General features: G+C 42.2%; 1 protein-coding gene across 1 annotated transcript; it reads left to right on the top strand.

Annotated features, from left to right (window-relative positions):
• Window positions 1–551: 551 nt before the first annotated feature.
• LOC138661999 (uncharacterized) lies at window positions 552–2,512 on the top strand. Its single transcript, XM_069747078.1, has 2 exons — window positions 552–1,241; window positions 1,562–2,512. The coding sequence occupies exons 1-2, from the start codon at window positions 886–888 to the stop codon at window positions 2,442–2,444; spliced, it is 1,239 nt and encodes a 412-aa protein (XP_069603179.1). The 5' UTR covers window positions 552–885; the 3' UTR covers window positions 2,445–2,512.
• The last annotated feature ends 17,465 nt before the right edge of the window (window positions 2,513–19,977 follow it).

Genomic DNA, 19,977 nt, shown 5'->3' with positions numbered 1-19,977 from the left:
ATTCTGCGTAAGACTGCACTACTCAAAATTAATTCCATGATGTTCAGCTACAAATGCAAAAATAGAAACTGGCAGCAAGATTTAGAAAATCATAGTAATTTGTGCCTAGTAGTCATGCAAATAACTGATAGAAGATTTTAAATAGGCTAATTGTGCCTTTTATGCCTGCTGCAAATTTTCTAAAATGTGTATATTTGTACGAACATGTCCTTTGCATATCTGTGAGCATCATGTTGAACAGTTTTATGTTTATAGTCACAGGCTGCAAGATTTCTCATTACGAACTTGAGGTCCATGTCTAGGAGTAGGAGTAGCCTGGCTGGAAAGTGCACCTTGTCCTCAGGGTCAGACTTGTCATCCATTATTACTGATCTATTTTAGTAAATACTTGTATAGCTCCCCTCAAAAATAACAATTCTGGATCATCTGTGTTTTTATTTTTATGGTTTTTGAGCTTCGCCGTTACTCTGTTATGACTTGTATGACAGCGTTGTATGGCTTCATTGACAGCTGAGCATTACCAATTCCCTTTTGAACAGTTTGTGTTCTTAGGCTACTTTCACACTAGCGTTAACTGCAATCCGTCCCAAAAACGTCTTTTTCCCGAAAAAACGGATGCGTCAAAAAACTGCAAAACGTATGCAACGAATACAGCATTTCGACGGATCCGTCGCAAAACCGTCGCAAATCCGATAAACGGTTCCGTTGAAATGCTGGATGCGTTGCATACGTTGCATACGTTTTTTCCATCCGTTGCATACGTTTTTACGACGGATCCGTTTTTAAAATGGGAGGCACCAAAATTTGATTGGCTACTGGAAACTAGGGAAATCTATATACTGACTGTATTTACAGCACATCTTTGAGGGTTTTAGTTTAGTGGCAATGATGGATGGTGTAATTGGGAGGATTTCGAGTTTGGTTACTGAAGTTATATTTGAGACGAATCGCCTGGATATCATAGTGCGGGAGAAGGAGGCGGCAGCAGAAAGACGGATGATGCAACGGAGAAGGCGACGATTCTGGATACATCCAATCAATGAGCTGCGGATGACCAGGGGTGTCCAGTCCACTCTCTATCTGGAGTTGCGGTGCAACCCCCAAAAATTCTTTAGTTATGTACGGATGAGGATGGAACATTTCGATTATTTGGTTGGAAAAATAGAGGATGTCATCCAAAGGCAGGACACAAGGATGAGGCTTGCCATCACACCGGCGGAGCGGCTCATGGTGACACTGCGGTAAGCATTTTTTCTTTATGTCATTGCTCATATTGAATGTGAGTACATGCTGCAGAGAATACTGCGCTGACACATTGCGCCGCATTTACTGTAGCATGTCATTTGTTGGTTTATGTGAGGCCATTCCACTTGTTTTTTTTTCTTGTGTCATTGGTCATATTGAATGTTATTACATGCTGCAGAGAATACTGCGCTGACACATTGCGCCGCATTTACTGTAGCATGTAATTTGTTGGTTTATTTGAGGCCATTCCACTTGTTTTTCTTGGTTGATGGTCTGTGCAATTTTTTTTTACATTTTTTTTTATTTTTCCCTGCAGCTTCCTAGCTACGGGTGAGTCTTTGACTTCACTCCATTTCCAATTCCGGCTGGGGATTTCCACTATTGGCGGAATTGTGAAGGACACATGTCGTGCGATTTGGGACACTTTACAGCTGGAGTATATCCCACAACCAACAATGGAAATCTGGATGAGAAGTTCCGAACAATTTGAGCGAATGTGTAATTTTCCAAATTGTGTTGGTGCTGTGGACGGCAAACACATTAGGATTGCAAAACCGGCAGGAACAGGATCAGAGTACTATAACTATAAAAAATACTTCTCAATTGTACTCATGGCTATTGCTGACGCCAACTGCCGATTCCTTGCTGTGGATATAGGAGCGTATGGCCGGTCCAACGACTCCCAAGTGTTTAAAAACTCTCCGATGGGTCGCTGCCTGTATGGAGATACATACAATTTCCCGCCAGCAAGACCGCTCCCAGGAACCAGTGAACCAGCCTTGCCCTATGTGTGTGTAGGTGATGAAGCCTTTCAACTGTCGCCGCACCTACTGAAACCATACAGCAGCCGTGAATTACACCGCACCAAGCGGGTATTTAATTACCGTCTTACCAGAGCAAGAAGAGTGGTAGAGTGCTCTTTCGGTATTTTGACAGCAAAGTGGAGAGTTCTGCTGACGGCAATAAAACTGGATACAAAAACTGTAGACGATGTTGTCAAGGCATGTGTGGTGCTCCATAATTTTGTTATTTCAAAGGAGCCCGTTACCTTGGATGACGAACAATTGGAGACATCCTTGTGGGATTACCGAAGTGCCTCTGTTCGCTCCACCGGTTCTGTTACTAGGATGAGGGAACAGTTTGCTGAATATTTTTTGTCACCTGTTGGGCGGATTCCATGGCAAGACATAATTGTGTGACTTTTTTTTAATTTTTTTTCTTTTTTTTTTCCAAAATTTTTTGGTAGCAACTGCCACAAAAAAAAACAAAAAAAAAACAGTGTGTGTGGTTTGCTTGCTAATATAATATAAAACCATTTTGTTAAACCTTGAAAACGTCTGGTGTTTCTTTTCACTTAACCTTTCATATTTACCTTAATTAATGAACACACACACACAGTAGATTGTAAACCAGAATTATGTTTATTTCAAAAAATATATTTTTTGTGGGTAATTTTCCCACACAATTTTTTTTTGGGTAATTTAAAGAACCTTTCTTTTTTTGGCAAAAAAAAACTATGTACAAGTACATTCCAGGTTCACAGGTCCTGGTATTGTTGGGTGGAGTAACTATGGGAGGAGGGGCTGGAAGGTTGGACCACGTCGGTAGGTGGGATTGGGGAAACCCTACCTGTTGCGTCTGTAGTGGAAGGGGGGGGGAAAACAGGAGGCTGACCAGAGGGGTGTTGTGTTGGGGTAGGTGGAAAACTTACTGGGGAAGGAAAGCTGGGCAAAGATGAAGAAAACACGGGTGAATACATTTGGGTTGTGGGCCGGGTTGGGTATTGGTAGTGATGTTGATATTGAGAGTGATGTGGATATTGGGACTGGCGGTGATATTGTGGGGCATGGTGTTGAAATTAGGACTGGGATGTGTGGGGAGGTGTGGGGGTAGATTGGGGTTCGTTAATTACCTTCAGCAGAGCGTTATGGCAGCTATTCATTACCCGCATCTGCTGATCAAAAGAAAGCTTTTCCATGCTCCTGAGCATGGACTGAAAAAAAAGATTGGCTGGAGCTTGACTTACATCTAAATGCAGTCTATCCAAGCGACTGCTGATTTCATGTTGGTTTTCACTCATGCGTGATTGCATCATGCTGAAACCAGCAGTCACTTGTTCTCCCAAAATTTTAAATGAATTTTGGAAGCCTGCATTTAGATGCAAGAACTCAGGAGCATAGCTCCTTTCCTGACCCCTCTGACGCTGCCGCCATGAACCTACCGGTGGTGTAGAGGTGGCAGGGTCAGAGGGGTGGGGTAAAGGGAACGCTATCTGTTGACCATCAGATGCGAGTAAGGAAGGCTGCACTCCACTGGTAGAGGCGGATGAAGTGGAGGGGACAGAGGGGTGAGAGGTGTGGGGCCTACCGACGTGGTCCCCGGTGGCGGACTCAGGAGGGATCGCTTCAGAGGGTGCAGAGGTAGATGCAGGCGCACGGTGGCTGGAGTAGGTGCTGTGAAAGAAAAAAAAATAAGTTAATATATTGATATGAAAAAGGCCGGACTGAAACAAAAGTTTTGTGATTAGACAGGTTCTTACTGTGATGTTGAATACTTACACTCTACTCAGCATGGTTTCCCTCAGGAAGGAGAGGTTCGGGCCATATCTGTACCTCCTCTTCTTCCTTGCTGCTGAGCCACTCGGGGCCTGCATCTCCTCGTTAAACTCCCTCTTAAAGCGATCCCTCAATGACCGCCACCGCTTCCTAACCTTGGTACCTGTGAAGACAGGAATGAAGAAAAAAAAAAAAATATTCGTAAATGCAAGACATTACATTCAGCTCAAAACATCACTGAAAAGTGAATACTTACATAGTTTGCTCTGCTGCTGTGGAAGAAGGTCCTCCCACCTCGCAAAGATGTTCCGGCATACTTCCAACCAGAGCCGACGGGTGACACTGGTATCAGCATGCCTGCGGTCAGCCATGTTCCACAGTGGCTCCCGTTCACGAACCTCCTCGATGAGGGCTTCAATATCGATATCTGAATCGTATTCGGGAGCACACTGTGAAGCCTGTTAGAACAAAAAAAAAAGAAAGAATTAAAAATTAGTAGACTGAAAGCAAAAAATTAACAATTGAAGCCCCACAAAAAACCGACTCACTGATGGCCGACCGCGGCGTCGAGTCCGCCGACTCTGGGAGCGCCTGGGAGAACCTTCATGCTGTGCTGGACGTTCAGCAGCACCAGCAGCAGCAGCAGCAGCAGCAGCAGCAGGAGACTGAAATAAAGGATAAAAAAATTAGCTTTAATGTATGTATATGTTTTCTGTGTTACGTTATATATGAAATTCTGTTTTGTGTACGGTGCAGTGTGATGTGTGAAGCAAGTGTTTCACCACTACTTACACTTGGTTCCTCCTCCACTTCGATGTCTCCACCCGTCTCGGTCCCTTCCGACAGCTCCTCATCGGATTCTGATTCCTGTTTAAACATAATAAATGCATGTAGTGACTCAAAATGATGTAAATTTTAAAAAAAAAACAAAAAATTTTTTTTTACTTACCGATACCTGCTGTTGCTGTGGAGGAGGGCTGCCGGAAGAGGACATTGTGTGGCTGTGGTCCAGGTGGCTGTGGTCCTGGTAGGTCTGTAAGTTAAAAGACACTTGCAATCTGCTCTACACATTGAAGTAGCAGATTTGGAGTCTTCAAAACTTACTTTTCAGGTTTTCTGGATGTGGGCCAGGTGGCTGTGGTCCAGGTGGCTGTGGTCCAGGTGGCTGTGGTCAAGGTGGCTGTGGTCAAGGTGGCTGTGGTCCAGGTGGCTGTGGTCAAGGTGGCTGTGGTCCAGGTGGCTGTGGTCCAGGTGGCTGTGGTCCAGGTGGCTGTGGTCCTGGTAGGTCTGTAAGTTAAAAGACACTTGCAATCTGCTCTACACATTGAAGTAGCAGATTTGGGGTCTTCAAAACTTACTTTTCAGATTTTCTGGATGTGGGCCAGGTGGCTGTGGTCCAGGTGGCTGTGGTCCAGGTGGCTGTGGTCAAGGTGGCTGTGGTCAAGGTGGCTGTGGTCCAGGTGGCTGTGGTCCAGGTGGCTGTGGTCAAGGTGGCTGTGGTCCAGGTGGCTGTGGTCCAGGTGGCTGTGGTCCAGGTGGCTGTGGTCCTGGTAGGTCTGTAAGTTAAAAGACACTTGCAATCTGCTCTACACATTGAAGTAGCAGAGTTGGGGTCTTCAAAACTTACTTTTCAGATTTTCTGGATGTGGGCCAGGTGGCTGTGGTCCAGGTGGCTTATGCCGGTCAGTGTGGTCCCTACTCTATCTGCAATATAATAAGTATAATGGATTGAAAGTTAGACCAAAGCAGAAATAGGTAATGTTTACCACTAAACACCATGTTAAAATGAGAAAAATATGTGAACACCCAAACCCAAAAACTGGTGCACGTTATACCATTCTTTTCCATGTCCCAAAAACAAAAAAAGGTAAACTGTGAGACACCTTTAAAAATATTTTCATGTTTTAAAAAAAAAACAATTACCTCCCCGAAATAAAATTTCAAAGGATAACCTTTATTAAAAAATGACCACTCAAACAACTCTGTATTGCATGTGTAACCATTGGTACATACACCTGATTTAAATTTACCTTTAAGAAATTATACTACGGACAATTTTTTAAGAAACATTTTATTAATATATAATTTTTTTCTTTTTTTTTTTTTTTAAATCACAATGGAGCAGAAATGCTCTTTATTTTAAAATACAAGTACATCGAATGGGAATGGTTAAGTAAATTTAAAAAAAAAAAATATAACCTCAAGCTGCAGACCATTAGACTTTGCAATAATACATCCATTTTAATAAACAAAAAAAAAAAAAAGGTGCACAAAACACTATACTAAAGGTACTGTCACACTAGACGATATCGCTAGCGATCTGTGACGTTGCAGCGTCCTCACTAGCGATATCGTCCAGTGTGACACGCAGCAGCGATCAGGCCCCTGCTGTGATGTCGCTGGTCGGGGAATAAAGTCCAGAACTTTATTTGGTCGCTGGACTCCCCGCAGACATCGCTGAATCGGCGTGTGTGACACCGATTCAGCGATGTCTTTGCTGGTAACCAGGGTAAACATCGGGTAACTAAGCGCAGGGCCGCGCTTAGTAACCCGATGTTTACCCTGATTACCAGCATAAAAAAACAAACAGTACATACTTACATTCAGCTGTCTGTCCCCTGCCGTCTGGTTCCTGCACTGACTGCTGGCCGTAAAGTGAAAGTGAAAGCACAGCACAGCGATGAGTCACACAGCGATGACTCACCGCTGTGGCTGTGCTCTGCTTTCACTTTACGGCCAGCATTCAGTGCAGTAACCAGACGGCAGGGGACAGACAGCTGAATGTAAGTATGTACTGTTTGTTTTTTTACGCTGGTAACCAGGGTAAACATCGGGTTACTAAGCGCGGCCCTGCGCTTAGTTACCCGATGTTTACCCTGGTTTACCGGGGACCTCTAGATCGTTGGTCGCTGGAGAGCGGTCTTTGTGACAGCTCTCCAGCGACCAAACAGCGACGCTGCAGCGATCCGGATCGTTGTCGGTATCGCTGCAGCGTCGCTAAGTGTGACGGTACCTTAAAGGTACCGTCACAATGAACGATATCGCTAGCAAACCGTGACGTTGCAGCGTCCTGGTTAGCGATATCGTTCAGTTTGACACACAGCGGCGATCAGAATCCTGCTGTGATGTCATTGGTCGCTGCAGAAAGTCCAGAACTTTATTTCGTTGCTGGACTTTATGTAGACATCGCTGAATCGCCGTGTGTGACGCCAATTAAGCGATTTGTTCACTGGTAACTAGGGTAAACATCAGGTTACTAAGCGCGGCTCTGCACTTATTAACCCGATGTTTACCCTGGTTAACAGTGTAAAAGTAAGAAAAAACACAAACACTTCATACTTATGTTCCGCTGTCTGTCCCTCGGCGTTCTGCTTCTCTGCCCTGTATAAGCACAGCGGCCGGAAAGCAGAGTGGTGACGTCACCGCTCTGCTCTGCTTTACGGCTGGCTGGCGCTCACAATGCAGAGAAGCACAGCACGGGGACAGACAGCGGATATTTTTTTTTTTACCTTTTTTTTTTTTTACTTTTACACTGGTAACCATGGTAAACATCGGGTTACTAAGCGCGGCTATGCACTTAGTAACCCCATGTTTACCCTGGTTACTGGCATCGTTGGTTGCTGGAGAGCTGTCTGTGTAACAGCTCTCCAGCGACCAAACAGCGACGCTGCAGTGATCCGGATTATTGTCGGTATTGCTGCAGCGTCACTCAGTGTGACGGTACCTTAATTAGTAAATACATCAAAAATCAATATTAACCAATATGGCATTGACAAATGCACATGCAACCAACAAGACGCACACAAACATACCTGCAAGCCGAGTCATAACGCAAGCATAACACATGAACAGTCGCAATATTGACGAAGGCATAATAAGGTGCAGGCACGTGAACACATACATACAAAAGCACACAGCAGTACAAAAATAAACACACACACCCACACACACACACACACACGGCCATCAGTCCTCCGGCTGGAGCTTGATATCTTCACAGTGGCAGGCCTCACGGTGGATCTGGACTGTAGCATGGCAATGGCTGTTGCAGGATGACGGCAGGCCTCAGGTTGGATTCAGGTTTTATAAGCTCTTGCTATAGTCAGTACGTCATACACAAATGCGCACACACACACACACACAAATGGCAATATACTCACACTGTTGTAGTGTGTCTGGTCCTTGCTGCCAGGCTGGGCTCTTGGTGTCCGGCTGGGCTCTTGGTGTCCGGCAGGGCTCTTGGGGTCCAGGCTGGGCTCTTGGGGTCCGGCTGGGCTCTTGGTGTCCAGGCTGTGCTCTTGGTGTCCGGCAGGGCTCTTGGTGTCCGGCAGGGCTCTTGGGGTCCAGGCTGGGCTCTTGGGGTCCGGCTGGGCTCTTGGTGTCCAGGCTGGGCTCTTGGTGTCCGGCTGGCTGGAGGCTTCTTCTTCTCTCTGAGTCTTGCTGGCATATGTGGGGGTTGAAGGCCCAGACCAGGTTTATATAGATTTGGGGATGTCTGGCCATTTAGATAAAAACACCTGTTTCTGAGCATGCTCAGTAGAAAAAAACGTATTGCAGCGCTGCATTGCGTCGTACGACGTGTCTCGACGCATCCGTCGCTCATAGACTTTCATTCTAGCAAAAGACGCATGCCGACGAATGCGCCGAGACACGTTTTATTGGCGGAGACAAAAAACGTTACAATCTTCTTTTTTCCAGACGACGTGTCGCCTCTTTTCGATGCATCCGTCGAAAGACGTATACCGACGAATGCAAATCCGTCGCAATACGTCGCCAATACAAGTCTATGGGGAAAAAACGTATGCAGCAAAATATTTTGCTGCATACGTTTTTTCTGCAAAACGACGCATTTTAACGTATTGCAGTTAACGCTAGTGTGAAAGTAGCCTTACACATCACTAATTGGACTGTAACAAACAATATCGGTGAGTATAACATATTGACAGTTTTTCAGAAGGGAAAAAAAAAGAAGGCCATGTTTTGGACAGTGCTTTTATAACACTGCCAGTTTATTAAATCTCACTGCCAAATCACTGAATTTGCTAATATACAAGTAGCTGCATCAAATGTAATTGTATTTTGATAGGGACTGGCACCAAGTACAAGGGTCACTTCATTATTGACAAGTGATGCTCTTTGTGACAAGGTCACACAACCCCCAAAGCTTCTTTCTCGACATTTCTGAAGTGTGCGTCTGAGATTTCTGTCATATAAGGTTAGCAGATCTGTCTCCCATTGACATTTTTTCAACAGGGTGCATCTATATATATATATGTATATATATATATATATACATATATATATAGTGCAATTGGCTGTGCCATTCCATGTGGCTTAATAGGCACCAGTGTGGTTAATAAAATCCAAAAAAATGTATATGATCTAGCAATGTTAGAATCCGCTGCACCTTAAAAGGTGAACCAAGATTAAGGCCTTGTTACAGGCCAAAACATGTTGGTTCTAGATGTTCACTGGCTGATCTGACTGTCATCACACAATCCAGGGTTTAATCCTGTCTTCCCTTTTTCCGGGCAGATCATGTCAAGGGTTAACTTTGCTCTGCCTCATTCTGGGATCAGGTGTGCTATTTAGCTCCTATGCATCCTGCTGGTGGAGTCCGCTATAGTTCTGCCTTCAGCGTGTGAACCTAACTCTGGTAGCTCTTGATTTGTCCTGCTGTGATCCCTGACTTGCCTCGTGTCTGTTGACTCCCTCTGCCTGCCCTTTTCCCAACGTTTCCCTGTTTGTCGGGTTGATTTCCTGGTTTCTGACTTGGCTTATATTCGGACTAGCTTCTGCCTTCTGACTTTGTCTTATCCGCTTCTGACCGTTGCTGAACCTCCTGGCTTGTTCCTGACCACATGTACTGCTGATCCCTTTGGTACTTCTGCCTCTGATTGTTTTTTGACTCGGCTTGTCTGACCACTCTCTCGCCACTTGGTGGAGCCTGTGCTCTGCTCTGTGGTTCTTCTCTGTGTACGCAGTCTCACTCTCCCTCTCAAAGCTCCCTCTTTTGGAGGTTGTGCTATGCTGCACTGCAGCTGCATGACACTGACTTCATGTAACTAAGCTCTTTTATATTTTTCTACTATTCTTCAATAAAATGGAAGTTTTATACATTTAAGACCCCTTAAGGTGCAGCGGATTTTTCATCGCCGAGTCATATACATTTTTGGGGATTTTGTTGCGGTGGCTGCCGAGCCGCAACCCTGTCTGACGGACGGACTTCTGGAGTGAGATGAGGACGGTGAGCTGACTAAAAAATTTTAAATGTTAAAGTGTGTTTAATAGGGGTGTCATGTCCTACGACTTGGGAATCATACAGTATTGCATTATCATTGTATGGTTCTTGTTTTACTGCTATCAGGTTCGCTCATTTTAGAAGTTTTCTCTGTCTCTCTCCCTGTAGCCCAGCTCTCTGTATATAAACCATCCCTTCTTCCTCCTGTGTCAGTGTTTGTTATCCATCTTGCTTGAGGTTAATCTCTGAACATCTTCTTGTTCAGAATCATCTTTTTACCTTCAGGAGGTGCCACATCTACTGCTATTGTGCATAATACAAGAGTTCAGCTTTATAATAAAACTCCTTCTGTAATCTTCATACGTGCCTCTGCAGTCGAGTTCAAGCTATCTGATGAAATATTTCTGCATGAGTACTGGTTCAATACAGACATGCTGTCTAAAGAGCCTCACACTCGCAGCTCAGTTATGGAGTCCGATAAGAGGCCTATGAAGCTTTCTTGGCAGAACATCTATTGCATATTGGAAACATACAATAGTAAAAGACTTTCTTGTTTAATTAAATAGTTATTAATAGAAGGGTAAAATGATTTATTTTATTCACTTCATGGTATATCATTTAAAGGTAATTTATTTATTAAGGTCAATGCACCAGAATTCTGTGCTGTAATTTTTGCCAAAAATCTGTTGTTCATGACCTGCACTATATTATTGGGCAATGTGTTTCAGACACCTTAACTTCTTGGCAGATTAAAAGGCATGGTCTCACTGAAAAGCAGTGGGTCTTAAAGGAAAAAGGGCAATGTTTAACACGCAACACAATGTGCCAAATAGTGTGCCAGAATTATAAAGGTAAGACAACTGAAAAGATGTAAACTTAGAATAGAAAGTCTACAACTCCATAGTTATCAAAACTCGCATGAACTAGAAATGACACATTTTATGCATGATGCATTTTAAGACTTTCTAGTTGTCCAGTCTAATTTACACAATCTAAGAATTAGAAGACATTATTGAAAAATCTGCTCTAGTGTGTCCAGAACTAGACCAGAATTCGCTTAGTTAAGATAATGGTAGGACATGGCTTTACAAGGATAAAAACCAAAGAGCCCAATTCATTAATAACTGGCGATGTATGTGCGAGTTTTAATAGGGTTCTCCAAGAATGTAATAAAATTATTTCTATCATTGGGAGGGGTTTGTCACCTCCTGTCTCACCCATGCCCACCCACTTTAGTGGATCTTGACGAGACTGGCATGGAAATACCAAAAGTAGCATTTCAACTTTTCTAAGTATTTTATGCCAGAAATCTGGCAAAAACACTTTGATAAAGCAGGGCCAAATTTTCTTAATTTTACATGAAATTCCACTTTAAACACATCACACAATATAAACCCCCCCCATAAAGACGTATATAATGTGCCCCTTGGGAACCTATTTTAACCTAGGAAGTCATGTAAGATTTTGCTATTATTTGTTTTTTCACCGGTCACTCCTTTCTTCTTTTTGCAGAAATAGAAATCTGCTAGCTTTAGCCTTTTTTTAATCTTTTTATCTGATATGGTTTTCGCCTTTTAAATTTGATTTCGTCCCATGGGAAAGCGGTTTGCAAAAAATATTTGCTTTCAAATAACCTTTGACTAATGAGTTTTAATTCAACTATCCACTAAATGGGAGTCAGCGCAAAACCGATCGAAATTCCACCTCATAGAATTTCTAGAAATGCCATTTGTTTGTAAAGCTAAGCTTTTATGTCTTCTAGAATATGAGCTAGTTTGAAGCCATCTTGTTCATTTTCTTCAACATTGTTGAAGCACAATTAGGCAAATATTTTACCCTAATCCTGGGACAGGTCAAGATTTTTTTTTCTTACTGTGAAAATGGCTAAAGCTCTCATTGTTGCTCTGATTAGTTCTTTCCTCAATTACTGTGCTAATCATTTTTTACTTCTGCAATCTAAATTGAATGCAACCCCAGGTTCATCTTTCTGTTTAACCGTCACACAAATGTGTGTGTCCTGTGCCTCACCTTATATTGATTGCCTATTAGTATATATTTGAAACATTTCACTTTCAACCACAAAACTCACCACACTGCTGCACTGCATGTCAAAGACTTTTCTTGTGCTGCATTGGTTCTCTGGAATGCTCTACCCCAAACAGATAAATTAAAGGGGTATTCTAACATTTGAAAGTTATCCCCTATTCAATTCTTACGATATAACTTTCTGAATGCTAGGGATCTGAGAGCTGGGGTCCCACTCCCCACCGATTTTGAGAAGTATGGCTCTTAATAGAGCGGAGCTTCATCCTGCGCACTGTCATTTTATTAATTCTTAATAAGGCCACCGGAAATTTACGAGTGCTGTGCTCGGCTGGACTTCAGCACTCCCATTAGAATGAATGGAGTGGCAGTGCGCATGATCTTCACTCCATTTAGATGTCAGCAGATCAGTGGGGGCCCCTGCACATGATCAACCTTTGCTCAATTCGGCCAGGGCAACCCAGTTTTCACAATCAGTCACAGCAAAAGTGACCAGACCCCACAGCTATTGGAAAGTTATCAACAAGTTATCCTCTATCAAATTTGAGAATACCCCTTAACTCACACCATTCAACATATTTGACCGGCCTTAAATACACTGAATTTTAGGCAAATGTTTCGCAAATTCTCTGTTCAGAGAGGAAGAGGACAAGAACTCTAAGGATCACTCTCCACAAGGAGAAACATTACCCCTTCGATCCTGGTCAGACGCCTCTCACGCAGCCAAACCAGATCTCACACTTTGCACTGACGAGGGGCAGTACCCCAAAATACAGTGTCTGCAAATTGATATTCTGGTTTTGGCTTTTATCCAAAATCATTTGACAAGGCTCGTTAAAGGGTCGACATTGATTTCTAGTTTTGCTAATTCCTATAGGTGGCACTAGAGTTCTAGTCCTCTTCCTCTCTGAAGAGACAATTTGCATATTTCCCAGAGGAGCATTGCGGCTTAAAAGTCTCCTCATTTCGGCATGCTTGACATGTCACTCTCCACAAGTAGAGGCAAATCTTTCAAATGCCTTAATTCTTTTTCATTCATCATGCTTCCCAAACTTTTTACATTGTTTTTAAAACCTGGCCTTTTAATTTGCCACCAGACTCTTGGCAGTAATATGCACTTCATGTTTTTGTGCAAACAGGCTCTTGCTGAATACCTGGCTTATCTAGCTTTATGTGTACTTCTACATGGAAAAAATGGTTGTACCATTTTAGAAAACAAGCACTTTTACCTTCTTTCCCCCTTTTTCCTCATAGAATGCACCGCTTGTGAGCAGTGCCCTTACGGTAAGTCCACGAAAGTCATTCTTACAGCGTTTTATTCCACATGAAAAACACAGGTGTTGGCAGTATAAACGCTGTGCACATTATGCGAAATTTTCGTGTTTTTTTTTATTGTTTTGTTGCATTTTTAGTTGTGTTTTTTTAGGCAATGGACTAAAAACATTGCAAAAGTCCTGAGACAACTGACTTGCTGAATTTGGGCTCCAAATGCGAGCTGGAAAAAAAGCAGTGTCTGCAGGAGATTTCAGAAATCTCAATGACTTTGCTGGTACTGTAAAACTCTGTGCACCAAACGCACTGTGTAAAATAGTCTTCCTGAAAGGTGCAATAATGCTGTTTGTGAGCATACCTCAACTATTATCGATATTGGAATGTTTGATATTGTTTGTAGATTGTAAGGTTTTTCTCACTCGGTAGCTGGGTGAGGTAAGCACAGGAAGCGGTTTTCATAAAATGTTCAGTCAGGTTTATTAGCTCCATAAACCTGCTTAAGTTTAAGCAAACAAAAGATGACCTTCTGCGGCACAAAATGAAAACAAACAGAAAAAAAACAAACAGTTCATATAGCACTGCGGGTCCGTCTGCTCAGATCAGTGTCTTAGCAAACACACACTGCAGGCCTCCATGCCTCCAGTCACAAACCATGAGCCAAACAATAGCCTCCATTATATAGGCTGTAACCTCACCCAGAGGTGAGGTATGCGAGTGGTCAGACCGCCCATCACATAGCTACCTGTCCCAGGTGCACCAAACGAGTATCTTAGTGCTTACATGCACCAAAGAAAATTCTCCAGATTATATCACAGAGAGCAGCCATCTCTGTGACACATACTTCCCATCGACTACGCAGCCATTAGCCTCCTTACAAAATGTGCCCTCTGATTGTAAGGTGCTCAACATGCTTTCGGCAAAATGTAACAATAAAAAATTATTACTATTATTAAATTAAAACAAAATACAAAAAGTCTACTTCCAAACTGTTTCCCTGTAAAAGGTCAACAAGTATCATCTAAAAAGGCAAGAGTAGCCTAGGCAATTGATTTCTCTCAATACTCATGCTATTCATGGGGTGATAATTCTGGAAAAAAAGATGTACAGCTTCATCTGAGTTTGCAATACATCCTTTTGCTTGCAATATACATTGCTGTAAAGACTCGAGGTTTTCTGATATACAAAACATATATTTATTCTATAAAGAAAATTATCCAGAACCCCTGCTGATTATTTACAGAAGGAAAATAGCAAGTTCTTTGGACGACACACCAAGTCTGTGCATTGGACTGACTGTATATTGATTTCTATAACACCTGTGTAATACTTCATTTGACCTGCGATGATGCTGCAAGGAAACAGAATACTTGCTTTCAAGTTCAGCTGAGGCCAACTACAGTGATACTCCTTGTAAAGGTGTTTTATACCATGAACAAAGTACATTTTAATCAATCAATAGACCTTGGAATAATGATAAGCTTTACAATTTGATGTGTTAAAAAAATGTTCCTGTGCAGAGATAATCTCTGTTCCCCTGCTATGTACTGTAATGGCTATGTCTGACTGTGCAGGAACATGGTCTGATCATACCACATCTTCTGGGCAGGGGGAGAAGCAAAAAAGAGTATACAGACATCACGGCTGATTCTTTTTCCATGAGGTAAAATGTGACATGCAGAAGTAGTGCTGAGTGCTGTTGCATCAAAAGCATCCAACAACTAGAATGGTTAACACAGTCACAGGAGACGGAGTGGTTAGCAGAGCCCCAGGGGGAATTGTGAGGAACTTGTTTATTATTCTGGCAGCAACAGAAGGGATGAGTGGTGTGTGTGATCTGTCTCTCACAAAAGTTCAGGCAAGTGAACCATAGGGACACAGGATTCCATTAAGGAAAGAAGCTGGGCTACCCCTGTACTGCTAGATGAGAAAGTCTATCATGAGCAGGAAGATAAGGACTGGAAGGAATTGTGTCACAGGGATCTTCTCCCTCAGCAACCCCCCCTCCTCCATCTCACAGTATTAGAAGGAATGCTGTGTACTACTGTTTCTTTGTAAACTACACTGTTCATCTGTTCATGACGAGGACTGATGAAACTGCAGTACATGGTCACCCTGAGTAAAGGTTCCCCTAGAGTTCCAAAGAATTCATGAGAACTGTCCTGCCCCTATCTGAACCTAGCAGCGTGCACATAACAAAACAATTGTTTTAAACAGGCAGGGAAATGTTTTACCTCACAGAATGCAGAAGCGGATATTCCATCCTGTCCTGTCTGTATATTCTTTTCCTTCCTCTCCTGCCCAGGAGCTGTGGTATAATCAGACCATGTTCCTGCACGGTCAAACACGGCCATTACACAGTACACAGCAGGGGCACATTTATAAGGTTATTTCAGCACATGAACATTTTATTTAACATACAGTATAGACCAAAAGTTTGGACACACCTCATTTAAAGATTTTTCTGTATTTTCATGACTATAAAAATTGTAAATTCACACTGAAGGCATCAAAACTATGAATTAACACATGTGGAATTATATACTTAACCAAAAAGTGTAAAACAACTGAAAATATGTCTTATATTCTAGGTTCTTCAAAGTAACCACCTTTTGCTTTGATGACTGCTTTGCACACTCTTGGCATTCTCTTGATGAGCTTCAAGAGGGAGTCACCGGAAATGGTCTTCCAACAATCTTGAAGGAGTACCCAGAGATGCTTAGCACTTGTTGGCCTTTTTGCCTTCACTCTGCGGTCCAGCTCACCCCAAACCATCTTTATTGGGTTCAGGTCTGGTGACTGTGGAGGTCAGGTCATCTGGCATAGCACCCCATCACTCTCCTTCTTGGTCAAATAGCCCTTACACAGCCTGGAGGTGTGTTTGTGGTCATTGTCTTGTTGAAAAATAAATGATGGTCCAACTGAACGCAAACCGGATGGAATAGCATCCCGCTGCAAGATGCTGTGGTAGCCATGCTGGTTCAGTATGCCTTGAATTTTGAATAAATCCCCAACAGTGTCACCAGCAAAGCACCTCCACGCCATCACACCTCCTCCTCCATGCTTCACAGTGGGAACCAGACATGTAGAGTCCATCCGTTCACCTTTTCTGCCTAGCACAAAGACACGGTGGTTGGAACCAAAGATCTCAAATTTGGACTCATCAGATCAAAACACAGATTTCCACTGGTCGAATGTCCATTCCTTGTGTTCTTTAGCCCAAACAAGTCTCTTCTGCTTGTTGCCTGTCCTTAGCAGTGGTTTCCTAGCAGCTATTTTACCATGAAGGCCTGCTGCACAAAGTCTCCTCTTAACAGTTGTTGTAGAGATGTGTCTGCTGCTAGAACTCTGTGTGGCATTGACTTGGTCTCTAATCTGAGCTGCTGTTAACCTGCGATTTCTGTGGCTGGTGACTCGGATAAACTTATCCTCTGAAGCAGAGGTGACTCTTGCTCTTCCTATAGGGAGAAAAATACTTTATCTAAAAAACTAATTGAAGCTGCCAAAAAGGAAACAGAGAAGTACATTGCTAACGAGAGTAAAACTAATCCCAAACTGTTCTTCAACTATATCAATAGTAAAAGAATAAAAACTGAAAATGTAGGCCCCTTAAAAAATAGTGAGGAAAGAATGGTTGTAGATGACGAGGAAAAAGCTAACATATTAAACACCTTCTTCTCCACGGTATTCACGGTGGAAAATGAAATGCTAGGTGAAATCCCAAGAAACAATGAAAACCCTACATTAAGGGTCACCAATCTAACCCAAGAAGAGGTGCGAAACCGGCTAAATAAGATTAAAATAGATAAATCTCCGGGTCCGGATGGCATACACCCACGAGTATTAAGACAACTAAGTAATGTAATAGATAAACCATTATTTCTTATTTTTAGGGACTCTATAGCAACGGGGTCTGTTCCGCAGGACTGGCGCATAGCAAATATGGTGCCAATATTCAAAAAGGGCTCTAAAAGTGAACCTGGAAATTATAGGCCAGTAAGTCTAACCTCTATTGTTGGTAAAATATTTGAAGGGTTTCTGAGGGATGTTATTAAGTAATGATGGCCACTCGTTTTTCTTATCTTAGCTTCTTTTTTCTTGCCATAATACAAATTCTAACAGTCTATTCAGTAGGACTTTCAGCTGTGTATCCACCAGACTTCTGCTCAACACAACTGATGGTCCCAACCCCATTTATAAGACAAGAAATCCCACTTATTAAACCTGTCAGGGCACACCTGTGAAGTGAAAACCATTTCCAGTGACTACCTCTTGAAGCTCATCAAGAGAATGCCAAGAATGTGCAAAGCAGTCATCAAAGCAAAAGGTGGCTGCTTTGAAGAACCTAGAATATAAGACATATTTTCAGTTGTTTCACACTTTTTTGTTAAGTATATAATTCCACATGTGTTAATTCATAGTTTTGATGCCTTCAGTGTGAATTTACAATTTTCATAGTCATGAAAATACAGAAAAATCTTTAAATGAGAGGCGTGTCCAAACTTTTAGTGTGTACTGTATCCAGTTGTGGAACTAATTATTATTATTGCAAGATCTAATAATTTAAATGTATTTTGTTCATGTGAAGACCCCTTTAACTGTCCAAAGTGGACAACCCCTTTAAAACGTAAATGACTGCTATTTATGCTAAATATGTTTTTTTCCCCCATTAGATTTATGTGCTTTGCCATCTAAACTTTTGTCGATTTCCTCTGCTGTTTTGACAATTGTTCTTTTATTTGCGCAGCTGTTTTTCCTCCACATGGTGGAGTGATTTTAATTTATTTTAACGCTGGCGCACGCTGACTAAAGAATGAAATGGGTCCAGTGGGTGACATTTTCATTGTTACCATAACAACTAGCTCCACCAGTCAACAATGAGAACGAGCAAGGCATTGCTGGGATTCCGACATAAAGCCGATCCGCCATTGGAAAATGCAGCCTCTTAGCCGGGATTTGATTTACGCTTCTAAGCAGATTCCTTCTCATTAGGCTTTCGAGTCAAATCAAATTGTCTCAGATGAAGTCACAAATTACCCGCAAATTGTGTTAATATAAATTGGACTTTGATTTTTTTTGCAGCACATTTAGACATTGTTTGCATTTCTATACGGAAGGAAACAATTCGGTGTAAACAGCATGATTCATTCTGTAGTCTCAATTTCCACCACCAAATTATGGACTAAATTTAAATTAAAAGCTCAGCAGGAATTGGATGGCTTATGTGTATGTGTGATGGCTTTTATATTAAATGCTTTACACAAATGCTGTTGTTTATCTTTGGAGCAGGTTGTCATGAATATTAATGAGACCCAGGTGTTAATGTCACGCTGTTTTACTTCTAACTAAAAATCTTTAAATTGAGTTAAGTATTTGAACAAGTATTTTTAATAACTCTGATGGTAATTACTGTATTGGAGGGTGATGCGCGGTAGTCATGTCTGTCGAGGGAGACAGACGCGGGAAGCTAGAGGGCAGTGTAATCATTCTTCTGCTGCCATTACAATAATATTCTATTGATCCCTTGAACAACTCATTAACCCCATTTGTAATAGGTTGTTGTATAGCAGGTTAATATTTGTCATTGTGCTGACAACTTTACTAGGAAAACTAAAAGCATTGAGCTCACAAAACGATTATATTGAAGTCAGTTATAGATGCTTTGGAGCCTCATTCAGACATATATTTTATTTTTCAATTATGTGGGAAAAAAAAGAAGAATAAAAGATTTACTAGTACGGCGGCACGATCACTGTGGCCTCACGGTGAGCGCTGTAGCGATCGCATGTAGGTGTCAGCTGTATGTGACAGCTGACACCCCGCAGCAATGCCCACAATCGGAGCTAGCATCAATCGCGGGCATTTAACCCCTCAGTAGTGACAGCGACATAGAGGGGCATTGCGCAGGGACAAGGGCTCCCTGCGCGCTTCCATCAGAATAACACAATGAGATTACGCTATTTTCATGGTCTCCATGGATACCCTCGGCCCCAAGATGGCTTTCCGGATCCTGCAGTGAGGTGGCTTGCGAGCGCCTGCTGAGAGCAGGTGCCGGCAAGCCTCCTTCACTGCCTGTCGGATCGCTGATCTGACACTGTGCTGTGCAAAGTGTCAGATCAGCGATCTGATGTAATGTAGTGATGTCCCAACCTGGGACAATGTTGTAAAGTAAAAAACAAAAAATAGAATGTGTAAAAATATATTTTTTTAAATTCCCCAAATAAAATAAAAAATAAAATAAATATTTTTCCAATAAATCCATTTATTTATGTAAAAAAAACCCCAAATAATAAAAGTACACATATTTGGTATCACCGCGTCCGAAACGGCCTGCTCTATAACACTGTCCCACTAGTTAACCCCTTGAGTGAATACCATAAAAAAAGGCAAAAAACAATCATCATACCACCAAACAAAAAGTGCAATAAAACACTATCAAAAAGATGTATGTAAATAAAAATGGTACTGCTGAAAACGTCATCTTATCCCGCAAAAAACAAGCTACCATACAGCTCCATCAGCTGGACAATAAAAAAAGTTATAGCTCTCAGAATAAAGCGATGCAACAATAATTATTTTTTTTACAAAATTATTTTTATTGTGTAAAAGCGCCAAAACATTAAA

Source organism: Ranitomeya imitator, chromosome 2, assembly GCF_032444005.1.
Source record: "Ranitomeya imitator isolate aRanImi1 chromosome 2, aRanImi1.pri, whole genome shotgun sequence".
Classification (NCBI taxonomy): domain Eukaryota; kingdom Metazoa; phylum Chordata; class Amphibia; order Anura; family Dendrobatidae; genus Ranitomeya; species Ranitomeya imitator.
The sequence above is the reverse complement of the archived record's forward strand: the minus strand, read 5'-3'. Positions and strand labels throughout refer to the sequence as shown.

Excerpts from the sequence above, each read along its gene's own strand:
- LOC138661999 (XM_069747078.1), top strand. The coding sequence starts at position 886 with ATGATGGATGGTGTAATTGGGAGGATTTCGAGTTTGGTTACTGAAGTT. Across the intron at positions 1,242-1,561 it reads CGGCTCATGGTGACACTGCG|CTTCCTAGCTACGGGTGAGT; the intron begins GTAAGCATTTTT and ends TTTTCCCTGCAG.